The sequence below is a fragment of the Adiantum capillus-veneris genome, chromosome 6 (assembly GCF_014529385.1).
Source record: "Adiantum capillus-veneris isolate H3 chromosome 6, ASM1452938v2, whole genome shotgun sequence".
Classification (NCBI taxonomy): domain Eukaryota; kingdom Viridiplantae; phylum Streptophyta; class Polypodiopsida; order Polypodiales; family Pteridaceae; genus Adiantum; species Adiantum capillus-veneris.
The window spans coordinates 71,132,707-71,149,027 of NC_140936.1; the positions used below are offsets into that span (position 1 = coordinate 71,132,707).

Genomic DNA, 16,321 nt, shown 5'->3' on the forward strand with positions numbered 1-16,321 from the left:
TTGTACCTTGAAGGCGTGTGGCATTACACAGGATGTTGATATGTGCAAAAGAATTCACGATGATAGTGTTAGCCAGTTTTTGTTGAAAGAAGTCGTCGTGCTTGGCACAACCTTGGTCGTTGGTCGACATGTATGCCAAATATGGTGCACTTCATAAAGCACAAAAGTGCTTGAGGAGATTCCTGTCCAGGATGTTGTCTCTTGAAATTCTCTAATTGTGGGATATGCCTAACTTGGCCACGGCCAAGGAGCTCTGGGTTGTTGTCAGTAGATGTGACATTGTGCTTGGCACTCCCTTGGTCGACACGAGGGAGGCAAGGGCATAGCAACTCACCCCAAAGAGATAAGGGAAGAGAAACACAAAGAGAGATTCGTGCCTCCCAACTCACCCTAGCGAGAGAGTGTGAGAAAGAGAGAGATCTATGAGACCAAAAGTAGAGAGAGAGAGAGAGAGAGAGAGAGAGAGAGAGAGAGAGAGAGAATATTTTTCTTGATTTGCTTTATGAAATTTGCGAGGAGCAAGGGACTTGAGGTTAAGAGGGGCCATGCCGCCGCCTAGCATGTATAATAACATATATGTAAAATATAGTATTATATATATAACCCTTTACCTTTTAGCATTTGACTGAGCCGGTGATAGGATTGGACAACCATACATTGTATTTTCTATGGACAATCATATTACATTCATGGCATTCCTAAAGGCATGGCAAATTTTTGAATTGCCATTCCAAGCACTTTATGTCACCTATACTTCCATTTAGAATGACATTGTAAGAGTTGTGTCCCACTGGGTGCATGCAGTGCATAGGAGGTAGATCACTATGCGCTGCAAGCCCGACCTGTAGGACGGCTCTTACATGCCCTCTCATGAAAGCATCTCAATGAAAAGAATGTGGGGGCCTACCACATTTTGTCAAAATAGCAAAAGTCTCTCCATGCACTATGCAATATAGTAATTTTTCAACTTTTGTAGCGCCTGCAGTGCGAAAATGATGTGTTGGATGTCTACAGTGTCTGTTGTGGGACTAGGTCCCTTGGAGTGCAATGATGTGCTGCATACGCTATAGGCCCCCAGTGGGACGCATCTCTAAGTACTATATTCAAGGAAGCACCTTCAAAAAATCAGGGCGTGAGCATGAACCAGCAAACAACTGATCTAAGTCCACGGTTATTTAAAACAAAACCTGTAGAAAATTCCTATGGAGTGGCGTGGGCAGACAGACAGAAAGCGCTTGTAGCATGGGCACTTCCTCATGCGCATGTGTGGGGGGGAACAACACCCTCCTTGCTATGCTCCATTGCCCTGCCTTACGCTGCTCACCTGAGAGAGAGAGAGAGAGAGAGAGAGAGAGAGAGAGAGAGAGAGAGGCACGCAGCTCTGCGTTCTCTCTGCGACACATGAGCACACTGCTTCTCGTCTTGCTCGTCCTGCGGATACCTGCGAGAGATTGAGAGAGAGAGAGAGAGAGAGAGAGAGAGAGAGAGAGAGAGAGAGAGAGAGAGAGAGAGAGAGAGAGAGAGAGAGAGAGAGAGAGAGAGGCCACGTGTAGAGCTTCACTCTGAAATGCTCAAATAAAAAATTTTAACCCATTAAATCTACATTTTTTTCATGTGAAAAATGAATATTCTTTAATCTATATCTATACTAGTAAAATGGTGGAAGGGATCCCGGTCCTCCCCCTCGGATATTGGTTCCTTCAGTGATCCATGGCTCTATGTATGTTGATTCTCTGTGTGTGTGTGTGTGTGTGTGTGTGTGTGTGTGTGTGACAAACGTCGCTAGGCTCCACGTGTTGCAATTTGCAACTGTCCACTGAGCACGGATGCAACTGTCCGTTGACAATATCACCAAAAATTTCAAATGACCGTGTACTAAGAGTAGAGTCAGGCCCGAGGGGATTGGGGGTAGTGGGGTAAAATTAGCCTTGCTAGAAAGTGGTCGCACCTGGGAGGAAAGAAATATTCCGCGGTTTTCGAACTCCCACTATTACCTTGTGAAAGTGTAAATGATAAGTGAAGTTTATGCAAGTTTGACCGTGGCAGCCAGTCTGTCCATGTCTTCAACCTGCAGATGCCCTTCTAGCCCAACTTGTCCTGCACCATCTTGGCCTTCCTCCATGTGCCACCACCTCCACCATGATTGTAGGTTGACACACTCCCCATTGCATACTTCCTAAGCTCATTGGGTGTGACTTGCTTTTTGTGGGGGTAGCATTAATCTTGCCCTATAGTTCTGGAACCCTACTAACCCCATGCGCGACTCAACTCTAACTCCCACAGAGATGGTGGGCCGCGACACCTCTCTCTCTCTGTCTCTCTCTCTCTCTCTCTCTCTCTCTCTCTCTCTCTCTCTCTCTCTCTCTCTCTCTCTCTCTCTCTCTCTCTCTCTCTCTCTCTCTCTCTCTCTCTGATAGCAAGCAGTCATATCCTCTATCGTGCAAGCTTCACTGGCCTGAAGGAGTCAAAATGAGTGTTGGAATTAGGGTTGCAGAGAAACACACACAGCTTGGAGAAGATGAAGGAAGCTCACGGCACACAATAGAGAGTGTGTTACCTAGTGTGCAATGGAAAGATAGATAGCCCTAGAGTGATGGACGTATATACAATGCACGGGGTAAAAAAACCTCCTAAAGAGGGAAAAAATGCCCCGGTGGTCCTAGTGTGTTCACACACATCACTATCACATGTATATGGTAACAAATCCCTCTTGGAGTGATGCGGTGAACAAGAGCTGGCACATGAGTAAAGGGAAGTGCCATGCCCTAAGCACAGGATCAATCCACAAAGGGGAGTAAGCCCAAAGCTTTTCGGAAAGCTTCAAGCTTCTCACGAGACAATTCCTTTGTGAAAAGATCTGCAAGGTTGTCCTGTGTTGGCACATAAGCCAAGCTGATCTCTCCCGCTGAGAGCCTCTCCCTGACATAGTGGTAATGCACCTCAATGTGCTTTGTGCGAGCATGAAAAACTGGGTTCCTCGAAACTGCCAATGCGCATTGACTGTCAGTGTAGATAGTGTTGGCAGTGTCCTGTCCAACACCCAAATCATCCATAAGGCGTCTGAGCCATACACACTCAACCATAGCTGTGAAGATTGCCCTGTACTCAGCCTCACAACTCGAAGTGTCCATAGTAGGTTGCTTTTTGCTCAACCATGATATACATGAACTGCCAAGCATGAAACAAAAACTACTTGTGGACACTCGCATGTCAAAACAACCAGCCCAATATGAGTCTGAAAAAGCATGTAAGCCCGGCGGCAATGATCCCCCCTTGGGATAAAACAAGCCAAGATGTAAAGTGCCACTAAGGTAGCTGAAAATCCTCTTGACAGCCTGCCAATGCTTAGACCTTGGGCTATGCATAAATCTGCTGACCTGCAAGACTGCAAACTGAATATCTGGCCTCGTGTTGCATACATAAATGAGGCAGCCAACAACAGTTTGGTAAAGAGTGACATCAGCAGGATCGCCAGCATCATGTAGACTCAACTTCAAACCTGTTTCCATGGGAGTGGCAATAGGTTTGCAATCCTCAAGTCCAAACTTACATAGCAATGTCTCTATGTAACTTTTCTGACACAAGGCAATACCACCATCACACTGCTTAAACTGTATACCCAAGTAATGATGCAACAGTCCCAAATCTTTCATCTTGAAAGTAGCATTCAAATCAGCCTTAAATTCAGCAATATGTCTCTCATTTGGTCCAGTGATCAGCAAATCATCGACATAAAGAACCACAATGAGAAATACATCATCCTCACGCTTTACATACAATGTGCTTTCTGTTGGACTGTTACGAAAGCCTCGTTTAACCAAATGAGTGTCAGCTTTCTCATACCAAGCACGAGAAGATTGCTTCAACCCATACAAATCCTTCTTACATGGCACACTTTGTCCTCTTGTCCATTTATGACAAAACCGCGAGGCTGCGTTACATAAACTTCCTCAAATATGTCACCATTCAAGAAAGTAGTAACAATGTCTGATTGATGTACATCCCAACCAAAATGAGCTGCCAATGCACATAGAAAACGCACAGTAGTCATACGACAAGTGGGAGCAAAAGTCTCTTCATAATCTATGCCTTTTTGCTGTGCATAACCCTTTGCAACAAGTCAAGCCTTATGGCGATCGATCTCACCATCCAGCTTGCGTTTCAACTTGTAAACCCACTTCGTACCAATGGCCTTTTTGCCAGGAGGCAAGTCACATAAAGTCCATGTGTCATTTTCTATAAGTGCATCATATTCTGATTGCATGGCAGCCATCCAATTTTCTGAATTCTGTGCTTCATGTGCTGGAGCAGCTGGCAATTGCCCGGGAGGACATGACCTGCTCTAATACCAATTGTTGGAGTTAGGGTTGCAGAGAAACACACACAGCTTAGAGAAGATGAAGGAAGCTCAAGGCACACAATAGAGAGTGTGTTACTTAGTGTGCAATGGAAAGATAGATAGCCCTAGAGTGATGGGCGTATATACAATGCACGGGGAAAAAAACCTCCTAAAGAGGGAAAAAATGCCCCGGCGGTCCTAGTGTGTTCACACACATCACTACCACATGTATATGGTAACAATGAGTAGTTGTTGACACGTGGCAGGGAGAGCCCCCCGAAATCCCTAGTGTGAGTGAGCCCCTTGGGTAGTGCTCTGCATTCGCGAGCGTGGAATCTATGTGGATTCTGTCTAAAAGAAGTGGAAAGGACCAAGTACCGTAGGTAGACAAAGATTCTTTTGTCTAAAAATAATGAAGCAATTCATCTCCAAAGCCTACATAACCAACTCAAATTCTAGTTTTATCAACCTGTATTGATAAACAATTAGTCTTTCTATGAAAAGGTACACTTTTTTTAATCTTTAGAGATAATTTATCTCATAATCTGAAAATTTTGAGGGCAATATTGGGGTACATTGGGAATTTTTGAAATTTGAGGATTACTTTGGGAATTTCCACAAATTAGAGGGGTTGTTTTGGTAATTTTCCCTTAACTTAAACAACACTATCCCTCTATTGTTGTGTCTTGAGCAGCGCAATCTTTTTTCCTTCTTTTGAACTCAATATTGGATGACAATATTGCCATCAGCTTCTGTATAAGCTTCTCTTGATCCTCAGAACGTGGACACTGAAGTAGTTTCTCTTACCATACACTAAATTATCTACATGCTTAGCTCAGTATTTAGCTGTGTAGATTGATGAGCACTACCTCAGCAACGTTGTAGCTCCATATTATTCAAATAATGAAAAACTATGTTACTTATACAGGTGCAGTCCATGTGGAGAGAGAGAGAGAGAGAGAGAGAGAGAGAGAGAGAGAGAAACACCTGACCTGTCTGACCAAGTGGAACTCTAGAAATTGCGATAGGACTCTCTCTCTCTCTCTCTCTCTCTCTCTCTCTCTCTCTCTCTGTCTCTCTCTCTCTCTCTCTCTCTCACACACACACACACACACAATATAGTGACACACACACACATATGGGTGGGTAGCTATAGGCGTCGTGACTGATTGACACCACTTATTTCAGGTGGGATCTACGGTCCTGATCTCCAAGTGAACACCATGTGATCCCCACCACGTCATTTTTGCTATATGATTCTATGTTCACACCTCCATTTCAAGTGGCGTGCGATAGCTTAATGGGAGAGTCACGACCTCCGGTTGAGTAGGTGGTGGGTCCAAGTCGCAGAGGCTCAAACAGTCCGAATCTTTTTATTCTTGAGAATAAATGGACGGTCCACATCGTTCAAAGATGGTGGACCGTAGATCTAACATGACAAAGTGGTGTCAATTAGGCCCATGTCACACTGGGACACACAAAACACGACCTAGCTGAAATGGCAAGCACTCATTGGCTGCGCAAAAAGGCAAAGATGGCCTGCACAGCTTGTCAGAGGGACGGCCTCCTCAGCCTGGCCAAATTTCACTTTGCTTGGCCATGCTCAAAAAGTAGACGCACTAAAGCTCTTGACAGGCGTTGAGTTTTGGCACTCAGCGTCAACTGCGCAGAGTCAACCACCTCGCTTATCGCCATTTGTTGCAAGAGCAGGCCAAAAAAAAATGCTAAGTCTAGTGTGACACTGAGAGGCAGCCCACAGCTGAAAAAGAAAAGGGACAGTATCCCAGTCTGACAGGGGCCTTAGTCACGAGGAGCTGCCACGATACACACAGAACGTGATGAAACGTTGGAATCTTTGGCTGCTGTCACACAAGTGGACACAAGTGACCTGGCTGAGCTTGGGAGGCACATCAAATGACGAGCTGTCAAACCTCTTCGCGAATCAATTGCAGGCTGAGAAGCTTGGGCGAGGTATAAGCATTCTTGACCCATCGAACGAACTCCTTGTCCTGGCGCCCGTGAGGTGGACCGCCAACTCCGCTTCGAGTTGGAGAGGATACCGCCTTGTGAGACATGAAAAAGGCGGTGCAGTCAAGGAAGAGATCCCTCTCTATCTCTCACTCTGTGCACCTCACAGAACACAAAATTAGTGTGCCCTTTCAGGGTCTTTACATTCTTGCCATCTGAAGTAGAGTATATGTAGCGTGATTTTGATGACCATGCAAAATCGGAGATACCTTCTGTGTGCCCTTCTAGAACCTTCCAGATCGTTCCATCTGAAGCATTCCAGATTCTCACTATCTTGTTTGCAGAGGAGCTCCCAAGAAGCTCCCCATCGGGAGAGAATGGTGATTGCCTTCCTGTGGTACGCGCGTGCGGGAACTTCAACCCGCAATCCAACCTCATTGTCTCTCTCATGCACCCTGATTTTGTGTTCTGTGTGAACTTCAACCCGCAATTGACCTGAGAGAGGGAGAAACACAAAAATTTGATGCGCGAGAGAGAGAGAGAGAGAGAGAGAGAGAGAGAGGGGGGGGGGAGGGGCAGTGACACTAGATAACTAGACAGTACTTATTCATTTTTTGCCATAAAGGGCGCAGGCGCGAGCATATTTATATTAATGATTAAAGAAAGAGAGCTTTTCTCATGGCGCTTGAAATTTGCTCCATCTTTCTTAAAGTTTGAAAGACGTGCATTTCAGATGGCATCTCTTTTCCAGTCCTCTCCAGCTCTTCAAAATCAAACATGCCATCTTGAATTAGAGGCAGCTAAAATTTCCTCCATCTCTCTTACAGTTTTAAAGACGTGCATTTCTGATGGAATGTCCAAGACAGGGTGGTAAAATGTGCCTTCGAAATCAAACATGTCATCTTGAAGAGGGCCTGCTAGCATGTCTGATTCTCCTAAAAGTATGCATGCCTTCAAAAAGCGAAACACTTTGCATATCTTCTTAAATGTAGGTCTGTTTGATGCATCTCCATGCCAGCATTTTTCAATGTAGCTTGCAATGGCAGGGGGACAGTCAGAAGGGAGTTTAGGCCTTCTACCCTCCTTTACTAACTTGGGGAGCTCACTTCTTAAATTACATGGTAAAAGATCATCAGGTGGCAGTCCTGTCAAAATTTCAGAGCAAACAATGGCAAAGCTATACACGTCTGCCTTTTTGCTGTACTTTGCATCATCCTCATCATCCAGAACCTCAGGAGCTCTCCATATACTTGTGCCTACACGCTTGGTTGTGTACATGGAGGTGCCATGCTTGACCTTTGCTGTTCCAAAGTCTGCAACTTTTGCATTCAGATGACCTCCTTCATTCGAACGAGAAGCACATTGTGAATTGCTTACCAGGATGTTGAAAGATTTGAGATCGCGATGGATGATGCCCAAGTCATGAAGATATTCCACACCCTTGGCAATTTGAAGCATCAGGTCAACTCCTGCCAAGAGAGAAAAGGGTGCCTCCATCCCAGCCAACCTGCTCTTTGCAATGAGTGAACCCAAATCATCTTGCATCAATTCCATCACCAAACTATTGCAAATATTGTCTCCAGAGGCTGGCCATGTACAGCACACCAGTTGTACCACATTAGCATGGCGTAGCCTCGCTTGAATGACAGCCTCATTTGCAAACACTTCCTCATAACCTGGGAGATGGAAATGCTTGCATGCAAACCTTCCTCCCATCAACCTGGTTTCAAAGACCACTATGGAATCAGTGCTACAAATCACACGGTCCATACTTCGTTCAAAGTTTTGTGGATCCATCTGCAAGTATGTTGGTACAACAGTTACTGCATCAGTGAGGTTAAGTTTGGCCCTACAGCTTGTATTCTCACTAAGGCTATCACAGATGAGATCACAGATTCTTTTATTGCCCTGTTCCCCTATCTTGTTAAAAAACTCTTGCATGCGTTGGACATCATCTTCTTCACTTGCAAAAGCCCAGATTCTTTTGAGCAAGGAATGTACTACCTCGGCCTGGATCCTAATATCTTCCGCAGAATCGCTGAGCATCCAGATCAGTGTAAATATACAGCACACAAGATCGTGCAAATGAACATCAAAAATCTCTGTGCTGAGGGCAATGGGAAGGGCTGTGTCGATCAGCCAGTGGCACTGCATGGAGCTGCGCCAAATCCACCCCCACATCCCCAATCGGAAGTTCTGACAACGCTTTATAAAATGCTCGCCTTCTTGCAGTGTATCCAGGAGAGCTGTCAGAAGCTCGGTGAGCTTAACTTGCAGAGAAGGTGATGATGATAATGAAGATGAAGATGAAGCGAGACTGAGCACATACCTTATCAAAACAGAATAAGAATCAGCAAGGGAGCAGCACTTACTGGGGTGAAGAACGGCTTGGGCAGAGAGAGATTCAATGCCCTTGCACAGACGATACAGATCATCAATATTTTCGAGGATTAAGGGAGGCACCATATTAATGATCAGCAGATTTTCGCACTGAAGACGGAGAAATAATCGCCCTTAATCAACACCTTCTCTGCAGAGAGATTTCCGGGTGGAAATGCAAGAGGTAGGACTTCAACAAATCCAGAGTCTGAATTCGGTGAAGTGGGTGGAGTCCGTGGAGATGAAGGCCTGTTATATGAGGATGTTGCTGAAGAAAATGAAATGCTCTGTGCAAGATGAAAGTTCTTAATTATAATGGAGGAAGAGCACAGAGAGAGAGAGAGAGAGAGAGAGAGAGAGAGAGAGAGAGAGAGAGTATAATATGTATAATAACATAAGTGTAAAATATAGTATTATATATATATATAACCTTTGACCGTTTATCATCTGTCAGCAGTGATAGGATTGGACAACCACCTTGGTCTCTCTCTCTCTCTCTCTCTCTCTCTCTCACAACAAACGTCATCGGCCACAGCCTTGCTCATCGTCTTCATGGCAATGTCACCCGTGGGAGCTTATGAGGTTGTGAAGGAGGGAAGGAGTATAGCTCATTGTCTTCACAGCGTCGTCTTCACATCAAAATGGAGGCCTTTGAGCCTAAAAGAGATTGTAGATCTAGGTGGAGGTGTGCACACATACATCTTTCTTCTCTTCCTTGTCGCGTGCATCTTTTTTTATGCTCGTTGATGACCTGCAGGACGAGGTCTACGTTGTGCAGGATGAGGTCGCCGCTGAGGTTTGTTCATGCCACCATTTAGGCGGGGAAGCACACACACACAAACAGCCTACCATTACCAGCTTGACGAGCCCCTCCCTTGCTTGCCATTCAAAGGGGCTAGATGGACATGCGTGTGGGTTGCTTGGAGGAAGCGTCCATGGCAGGGTTCCCTTGCTGGCCTCGAGGGTTGGGTTGCAAATTTTTTTGCTTGTTGATATTTTCCACACTTTCTATGTGTAGGAGTTGGAATTCGGGAGCTTCTATGAGCGCTCTCCACGGACTGCTCCATCGCCGATGCATATATTGAAGCAGGTGCAGATGCAAAAGACTCATGGCTAGAGGTGGCCGTGGGCCATCTTGCATGCCCTTCTCAAGGGCAGCTCCTCTCTGGACCTTCACCTAGCATCGTCTGTGCATCCCCGAGCTCTTATGGAAAGAGAGAGTACCTCATAAGTCCGTAATCTACACTAACTTATTTCAAGGTTTCTAGAAATTTTGAGAGGGCTTGGTTTTGTGCGTACATGCTGGTACTGTGCATCTCTCTCTCTCTCTCATGCTCGCAACAGGTTAAGTGGGTATTGGGAAACATGACAACAAAACGACAATGTAGAGTAGCAGTGAAAGTAGGCTAGACGGTAGGGCAGGGAGGTAATGTGCATCTCTCTCTCTCTCTCTCTCTCTCTCTCTCTCTCTCTCTCTCTCTCTCGTGCTCACAACAGGTCAAGGGGGTATTGTAGAAACATGACAACGAAGCGGCAATCTGGAGCAGCAGTGAGGAGGCTAGACGGTAGGGTAGGGAGGTGAGGCAATAGCTGGAGCTGCACGAGGAGAAAGAGGATGAGCTCTCTCCCCTTCTTCGTGCAAGGTGATATCAGGAGGGGCAGGAGGCCGACAGGGGAAGGGGTGAGTATAGGAGAACAAAAGAGGAGCTGTGACGAAACCATAAGCAACAATCTCTCTCTCTCTCTCTCTCTCTCTCTCTCTCTCTCTCTCCATCCCATCGAAGTGGCAATAGAGAGGAAGGGAGTGGCGCCTGCAACAGAGAATCCATTGAGATACCCCTGAATGGAGTTGTGAGCATGTAGTGCAACACCTCATGACCTCTGCCAGTTGTAGCTAAGTATAGCTAAGTAGGGATAAGTTTAAAAAGATGGGTTTGCAACCTATAACTATGGCAATGGCCTCATATATGAGGTTGGGTAGAGGCAATTGTCGAGATGAGGGTGGCAAATGATGGCAAAGCAGATGGTGGGGGTCATGTTTGGCCGAGAGCAGGAGGTAAAAATGTAGCAAGCCAAGTGAGTTGTTGTCAGAATTTGAGTCGTGTCTTGGGCTTGTGGCGCTTTTGAGTGTGTTGTCCATCGTCGTGTGCAATGCATACAAGACTCCTCCAACGCTCATACTGGTGATACATTTCTAAGCTCTTCAATGAAACAAGAAAAGTTTTTTAGAATTTTATTTGATGTCTTGGCGTCTGCTTGTTCTTGCATCTGCTTAAGCCATTGTGAAGGGTCATCACCCACAATCCAAAGCATAAAAGCACACATCTCAGTCCAATATGTCTTGCAGCTCCCATACCTGCCCCACCTCCATCGTCCTTCCCTCATAACGCACTAAACTCCCATGTAGCTCCTGCCGGTCCTCCCACAACTCAACACCGGTTGCCCTCTTCCTCCTCCTCGGGTTGCGCTGCCCACTTCTTGTTCTGATGTATATGATATTTTAAGTGAGTATTTTTTATACAGAGTGCTTCAAATACAGAAATATTTTTGAGCATATACTTGTTGCTTGTGCTATACATTGTGGATTGGGCCTTTCAATAGAGGTTGAGTAGCTAGGTGTCCCTCACATGAAGGTGGTTTGCCAGCTTCCAACCTTGTCCACTTGCATGGACAAGCAAACAACGTAATACATAGAGGTTGCAACAAATTTTTTAATAAACATCATGAAGGACAATTTCAAAGGGAGTGTATTTCAAATTAGGAAAGAAAGATGGCCAGCAAAATTTTTATCCTTAATGGTTCCTCTTGGCTCCAAGTTCAATACAGACAAATCGTGGAGCAGGTGTGAGCAAGCTTATCATAATTGAAATGAATTATATTGCAAATGGGACCACTATCTTCCTTATGCTAATGGGGACCCACTCATACTATTTTGAGGCTCGGGTAAACATCACTAACTTCCTTGTTTGTGGATGAGTTATCAATGGGAGAGGTGTGGATGTCGTGTGATGGTATAATGCAATTGTCATGCAAGGCACTAGCCCTTTCTGAGTTGGCCTCTACTTCAACTAATTGCTAGATTAGCTCGCCTTGTTTTCTTGGAGGTTAAGCCCTCAAACTTGGAGTTATTTTGCAATGAACAAGAGACAGAGGAGAAACTGGGATTTGTGCCCCATGCATTCTATGTTGATGTTTATATGCTTACTAAGCCTTAATTGTTTGTTTTGGCTAGTTGTGTAAAGATTTTCATGTGCAGGCCCTGTGATTTTATCACTTGTTTTTTTTTGCAAAACTCACAATTGTGAGTGGATATTCATGGCATTCCGAAAGGCATGGCAAATTTTTGATTTGTCATTCCAAGACTTTATGTCGCCTATACTTCCATTTAGAATGACATTGTAAGAGCTGCGTCCCACTGGACGCATGCAGTGCATAGGAGGTAGATCACTATGTGTTGCAAGCCCGACCTGTGGGACGGCTCTCACATGCCCTCTCATGAAAGCATCTCAATGAAAAGAATGCGGGGGCATACCACCTCTCGTCAATAATAGCACAAGTCTCTCCATGCACTATACAATGAAGCAATTTTTTTAAATTTTGTAGCACCTAGAGTGCGAGAGTGATGCGTTGGATGTCTGCAGCGTGTGTTGTGGGACTAGGTCCCTTCTTTATCTCTCCCCATCTATAGGCCCTGATGGCACAATTGATTGTCTCTCGATTTCTCACACCTATTGGCTTGGGTATGTTATGCGTAGTGACGACCTAGAAAGGCAATTGCTATAAAATTTTGCATTGCAAAAAATTGTATAACTCAACTTTGAATGTGAGGTATGAGAAATAAAGTAGATGAGAAATCGTGTCTCTTTAATTTTTTGGTGTGAATGTAAGTGGAATAATTTTACATGGAAATTTCTCACATGTGAATTTTTTTCTGTAAAAAGTTTTAGAGATGCAAGTACGAATTTGCTATTTAAAAAAAGTTTCCAATGCAAAAATAGAACTGAGAATAATAGCTACGTGAAAAAATGTGAAATTCACATCTAAAATACGTTTTACTAGCTACTATAAAAAATGATTTTCATATGCTCACATATAAATGTTGACATTTACACCCATTTTCACAAGCTGTGAAAGTGTGAAAGTGCCAAGTCCCCATATTTTCACAAGCTGTGAAAGAGCCGGGTCCCCCTATGCATGTTGCAAGGGTATTTGTAATATTAAGAAAACTAGTACGGCCGGCCGTCTTCGGCGACCTTTCTCTCTCTCTCTCTCTCCCTCTTTATCACGTGCGAACGAGCTTTTTTTCATTTTGGACTTTAGCTTTCAGGTTGCAGATTGCGACACATGTTAGTAGATACAATTGTATAAGTGTCACATATACTGCTTTTGAGATTATTGAGATGAAGGGAAAATTTTCCTGAATTCCAGCAGTACACTTAATCCTCTCTTTTTGGCCTGCGAAAGCAATGGCCTTAGTGTTGGGTTGGCTTGGGCGTCCTACTGCGTATGGCCTCCACGTGGAGCATGGTGAAGTACAGGCTTTTAAAGCTCTAAAAGTTTTGCACGCAACTCCTGCAGTTGCAGTTCTCCTCACTGCGAGCCTTCATTGCGTCCAAGTTTCGTTTGAGGCTTTGAGCACGTTGCGACTGTGCAACGTCTTGCGACTCTCGAGGTGCACGTGCTCAGTTTTTGCAGCTGTCCATAGGTGACGCGTGCTCCAATAGCTGACGCATTCTCCAATAGCTGCAGTCAATGACCAGGCGCTCGAAACCGACTGTGCGGCTGGGCCTTGGTTGCCTGCGAGAGAGAGAGAGAGAGAGAGAGAGAGAGAGAGAGAGAGAGAGAGAGAGAGAGAGAGAGAGAGAGAGAGAGATCATCTCAAGGACGCGTCTGGACTCTGTCCGTAGCTGCCCAGTGCCGCCGTTGTCCCCTCACTTCTCGTGACTTGCGAGTTTGACTCCGTTTAGAGGCGTCTTCTGCATGTCCAACGCTTGAATGCCAATGCAGTGAAAGTATGTGATGGCTAGTTCGGGTGTCCACAACGCTTCAATAGAATGCCTGTGTGTGTGTGTGTGTGTGTGTGTGTGTGTGTGTGTGTGTGTGTGAGAGAGAGAGAGAGAGAGAGAGAGAGAGAGAGAGAGAGAGAGATCATCTCAAAGCAGTGTTCGGCAAAAATCATGTTTCTAAGCATACAAATTTCCTTTGCTTCAGTTTGCAAAGAGGAAATTTTAGAAAATTAAGGGGATTTTTTTGGGTTTTTACACTATTTTTCTCTATTTTGGGGTGGAATTTCTCCTTTCCCCCTTGCCCTCAACGGGCATTCTTGGCGCTAAATCCTTGCTTCAGTTTGCAAAAAGAAATTTTAGAAAATTAAGGGGATTTTTTTGGGTTTTTACACTATTTTTCTCTATTTTGGGGTGGAATTTTTCCTTTCCCCCTTGCCCTCAACTGGCATTTTTGGCGCTAAAGCCTTAGTGTTGGGTTCGCTTGGGCGTCCTACAACCTATGGCGTCCACGTGGAGGTTGTACTTTGCAGAGCCTTAAAGGCTTAGAGGTACTCGGCGAAGCGACGGTACTCGGTGACTGCAGTCGATGGGGCTACCCTGCACGTCTTTGACGTGGTGCTTATAGGCGTGCGACAGTAGGTGTCCCTGCAGGTGAACGCGCGAGCCTAAAAGTCGTCTGCGAGCTGTGCAAGCAGTCCAGCGTTGCAATAAATGCAGTCAAGAAGAGTGAGTAGACCCCTGCAAGTTGAATTTTAAACGGCATCGCGTGGGAAAAGGAGAAAGTATTGGGCTTCGGGCTGCGGCGGCTGTAGACGCGCGCATGGCGCAAGGGGAAAAGGAGAAATTCTGCCTGAAAATAGAGAAAAATAGTGTAAAAACCTAAAAAATTAAGCTAGTTTTCTAAATTTTCCTCTTTCCAAAAATAAGGAAAGGTATTTTGCATGTTTGGGAAAATGGTTTTTCCCGAAAACTGCATGCCGTTTTCGATTTCGAAAATGCTATGAATCTCAAAAGAGAGATAGTGTTTTGCTGTAGGCATTGTCACGGAAAAATATGTCTCAACTGAATACCATGCCGATTCTTATTTCGAAAATCTTGTCAACCTCAAAAGAGAGAAAAATAATGTAAAAACGCAAAAAATAGTACCTAATTTTTCAAAATTTCCTCTCGAAATTTTTGTTAGGGAGAAATGTGTCTTGACCTAATACCATATTGTTTTCAATTTTGAAAATGCTTTCAACCCCAAAAGAGAGAAAAATAGTGTAAAAACCCATCAAAACATTAGCCTGGTGTTTAGAATTTCTCGGCATTTTTTACAGTCAAAATGGTATGGTGTTAACCCGAGGCATATTTTCTCAAAATATTGCTCGGCAATGTCCAGGCTATGGTACGAAAATATTTCAAGAGGAAACTTCAAAAAATTAGACTATTTTTTTAATATTTTAACACTATTTTTGTATATTTTGGGACGGCACTTCTCCTTTTTCCATGCCTTCAATCGGTAGTTTTAAAATTGGAAACGGCATGATATTAAGACGACACACATTTTGCCCGAACACTAGAGACGAATTTCAAAAAATTAGGCTACTTCACAAAATTTCAACACTATTTTTTGTCTATTCTAGGGCAACGTTTTTCCTTTTTCCCAAATACTATCGTACCCTCGAGCGGAGTTTTCGAAATTGAAACCGGTACACTATTAAGACGACACACAATTTACGACGAGTACTGGTTTTCAAAAATCTTTTTCCCACCAAGTGCTCAGGAAAAATCATTTTCTCGAGCATGCAAATTTCTTTTCGCTAAGTTTCTCAAGGGAAAATTTTAGGCTCGTTCATTCGTTATTTCTATGGTGTTCAACACATGAGTGTGGTGGGAATGCTAGACCACCAACACACACTTGTTTAGTAGTTCATTAATCCCTTTGAATTTGATGTCACGTGTTGCATGTGTCTAAATGTGTCAAATCCATTTTATAGATGTGATAGTAGGTTAGCTTTAAGATATAGTGAACCGTTGAGAGAGGCAAGGGAGCTTGTAGTATATAAGCGGGCTTGCTGCTTCAAAAATCAGTTCAAAAACATTCCTCTCCCTGACTTATCCTAAGATGCTTGTGACTGTGTGAAGTATTCTTTGTATGAACTTATTCATCGTTTAGCTAAAGGAGGTGCTTTACCTTTTGCTTCTTTTGAACACAGCAAGTAATAATTGTGTGAAGATTATTTACCATCCTCTCTTAATATGGCTGCCTCTTCTTCCTCGCGAAATCCACTCGATGGACATTACGATGGCTACGATGACAACGTTGAACCCATGTACAATGAATCTAGTGATGTTCGCTCGATGGAGTTTGAAAATGGTGACTCAATAGCTTGCTAACTTATAGAAAATCATTGATATATGAGTGGGAATAATTTGACTTTCCTTTTTGTTTTTACAGAGTTACACAAGATAGTGCATCGTGATACAGTTGGATCTTTTTTGGGACCTGATAGTGCCCTCGTTCTTGATCGTGTGTCTCCACTCCACACAAGGAGCACTTCGAACCTACCTAAGGTTGATGTTTCTTCTTCTCTTGGCGTTGGGCCCAAATCCCTCAAGCATGTGGAACAAAGTGGGGCAATAGCAT

At 44.2% G+C, this 16,321-nt stretch overlaps 1 protein-coding gene across 3 annotated transcripts; it reads right to left on the reverse strand.

Annotated features, from left to right (window-relative positions):
• Nucleotides 1–6,896: 6,896 nt before the first annotated feature.
• Nucleotides 6,897–9,041, reverse strand: LOC147455674 (light-sensor Protein kinase-like). 3 transcript variants are annotated; one of them, XM_086515307.1, is made up of 2 exons: nt 8,771–9,041; nt 6,897–8,636 (listed from the first exon to the last, which is right to left on the reverse strand). In XM_086515307.1, exon 2 carries the CDS (start codon nt 8,486–8,488, stop codon nt 7,079–7,081), a length of 1,410 nt encoding a protein of 469 aa, XP_086371433.1. In that variant the 5' UTR covers nt 8,489–8,636; nt 8,771–9,041; the 3' UTR covers nt 6,897–7,078. The 3 variants fall into 3 exon arrangements, with proteins under 3 accessions (XP_086371433.1, XP_086371432.1, XP_086371431.1); XM_086515306.1 differs by having other exon boundaries at nt 6,897–8,553; nt 8,680–9,041; XM_086515305.1 differs by having other exon boundaries at nt 6,897–9,041.
• Between the last annotated feature and the right edge of the window lie 7,280 nt (nt 9,042–16,321).

Bases quoted from the DNA above. Each gene is read 5' to 3' on its own strand.
- LOC147455674 (XM_086515305.1), bottom strand. From the start codon at position 8,773: ATGGTGCCTCCCTTAATCCTCGAAAATATTGATGATCTGTATCGTCTG.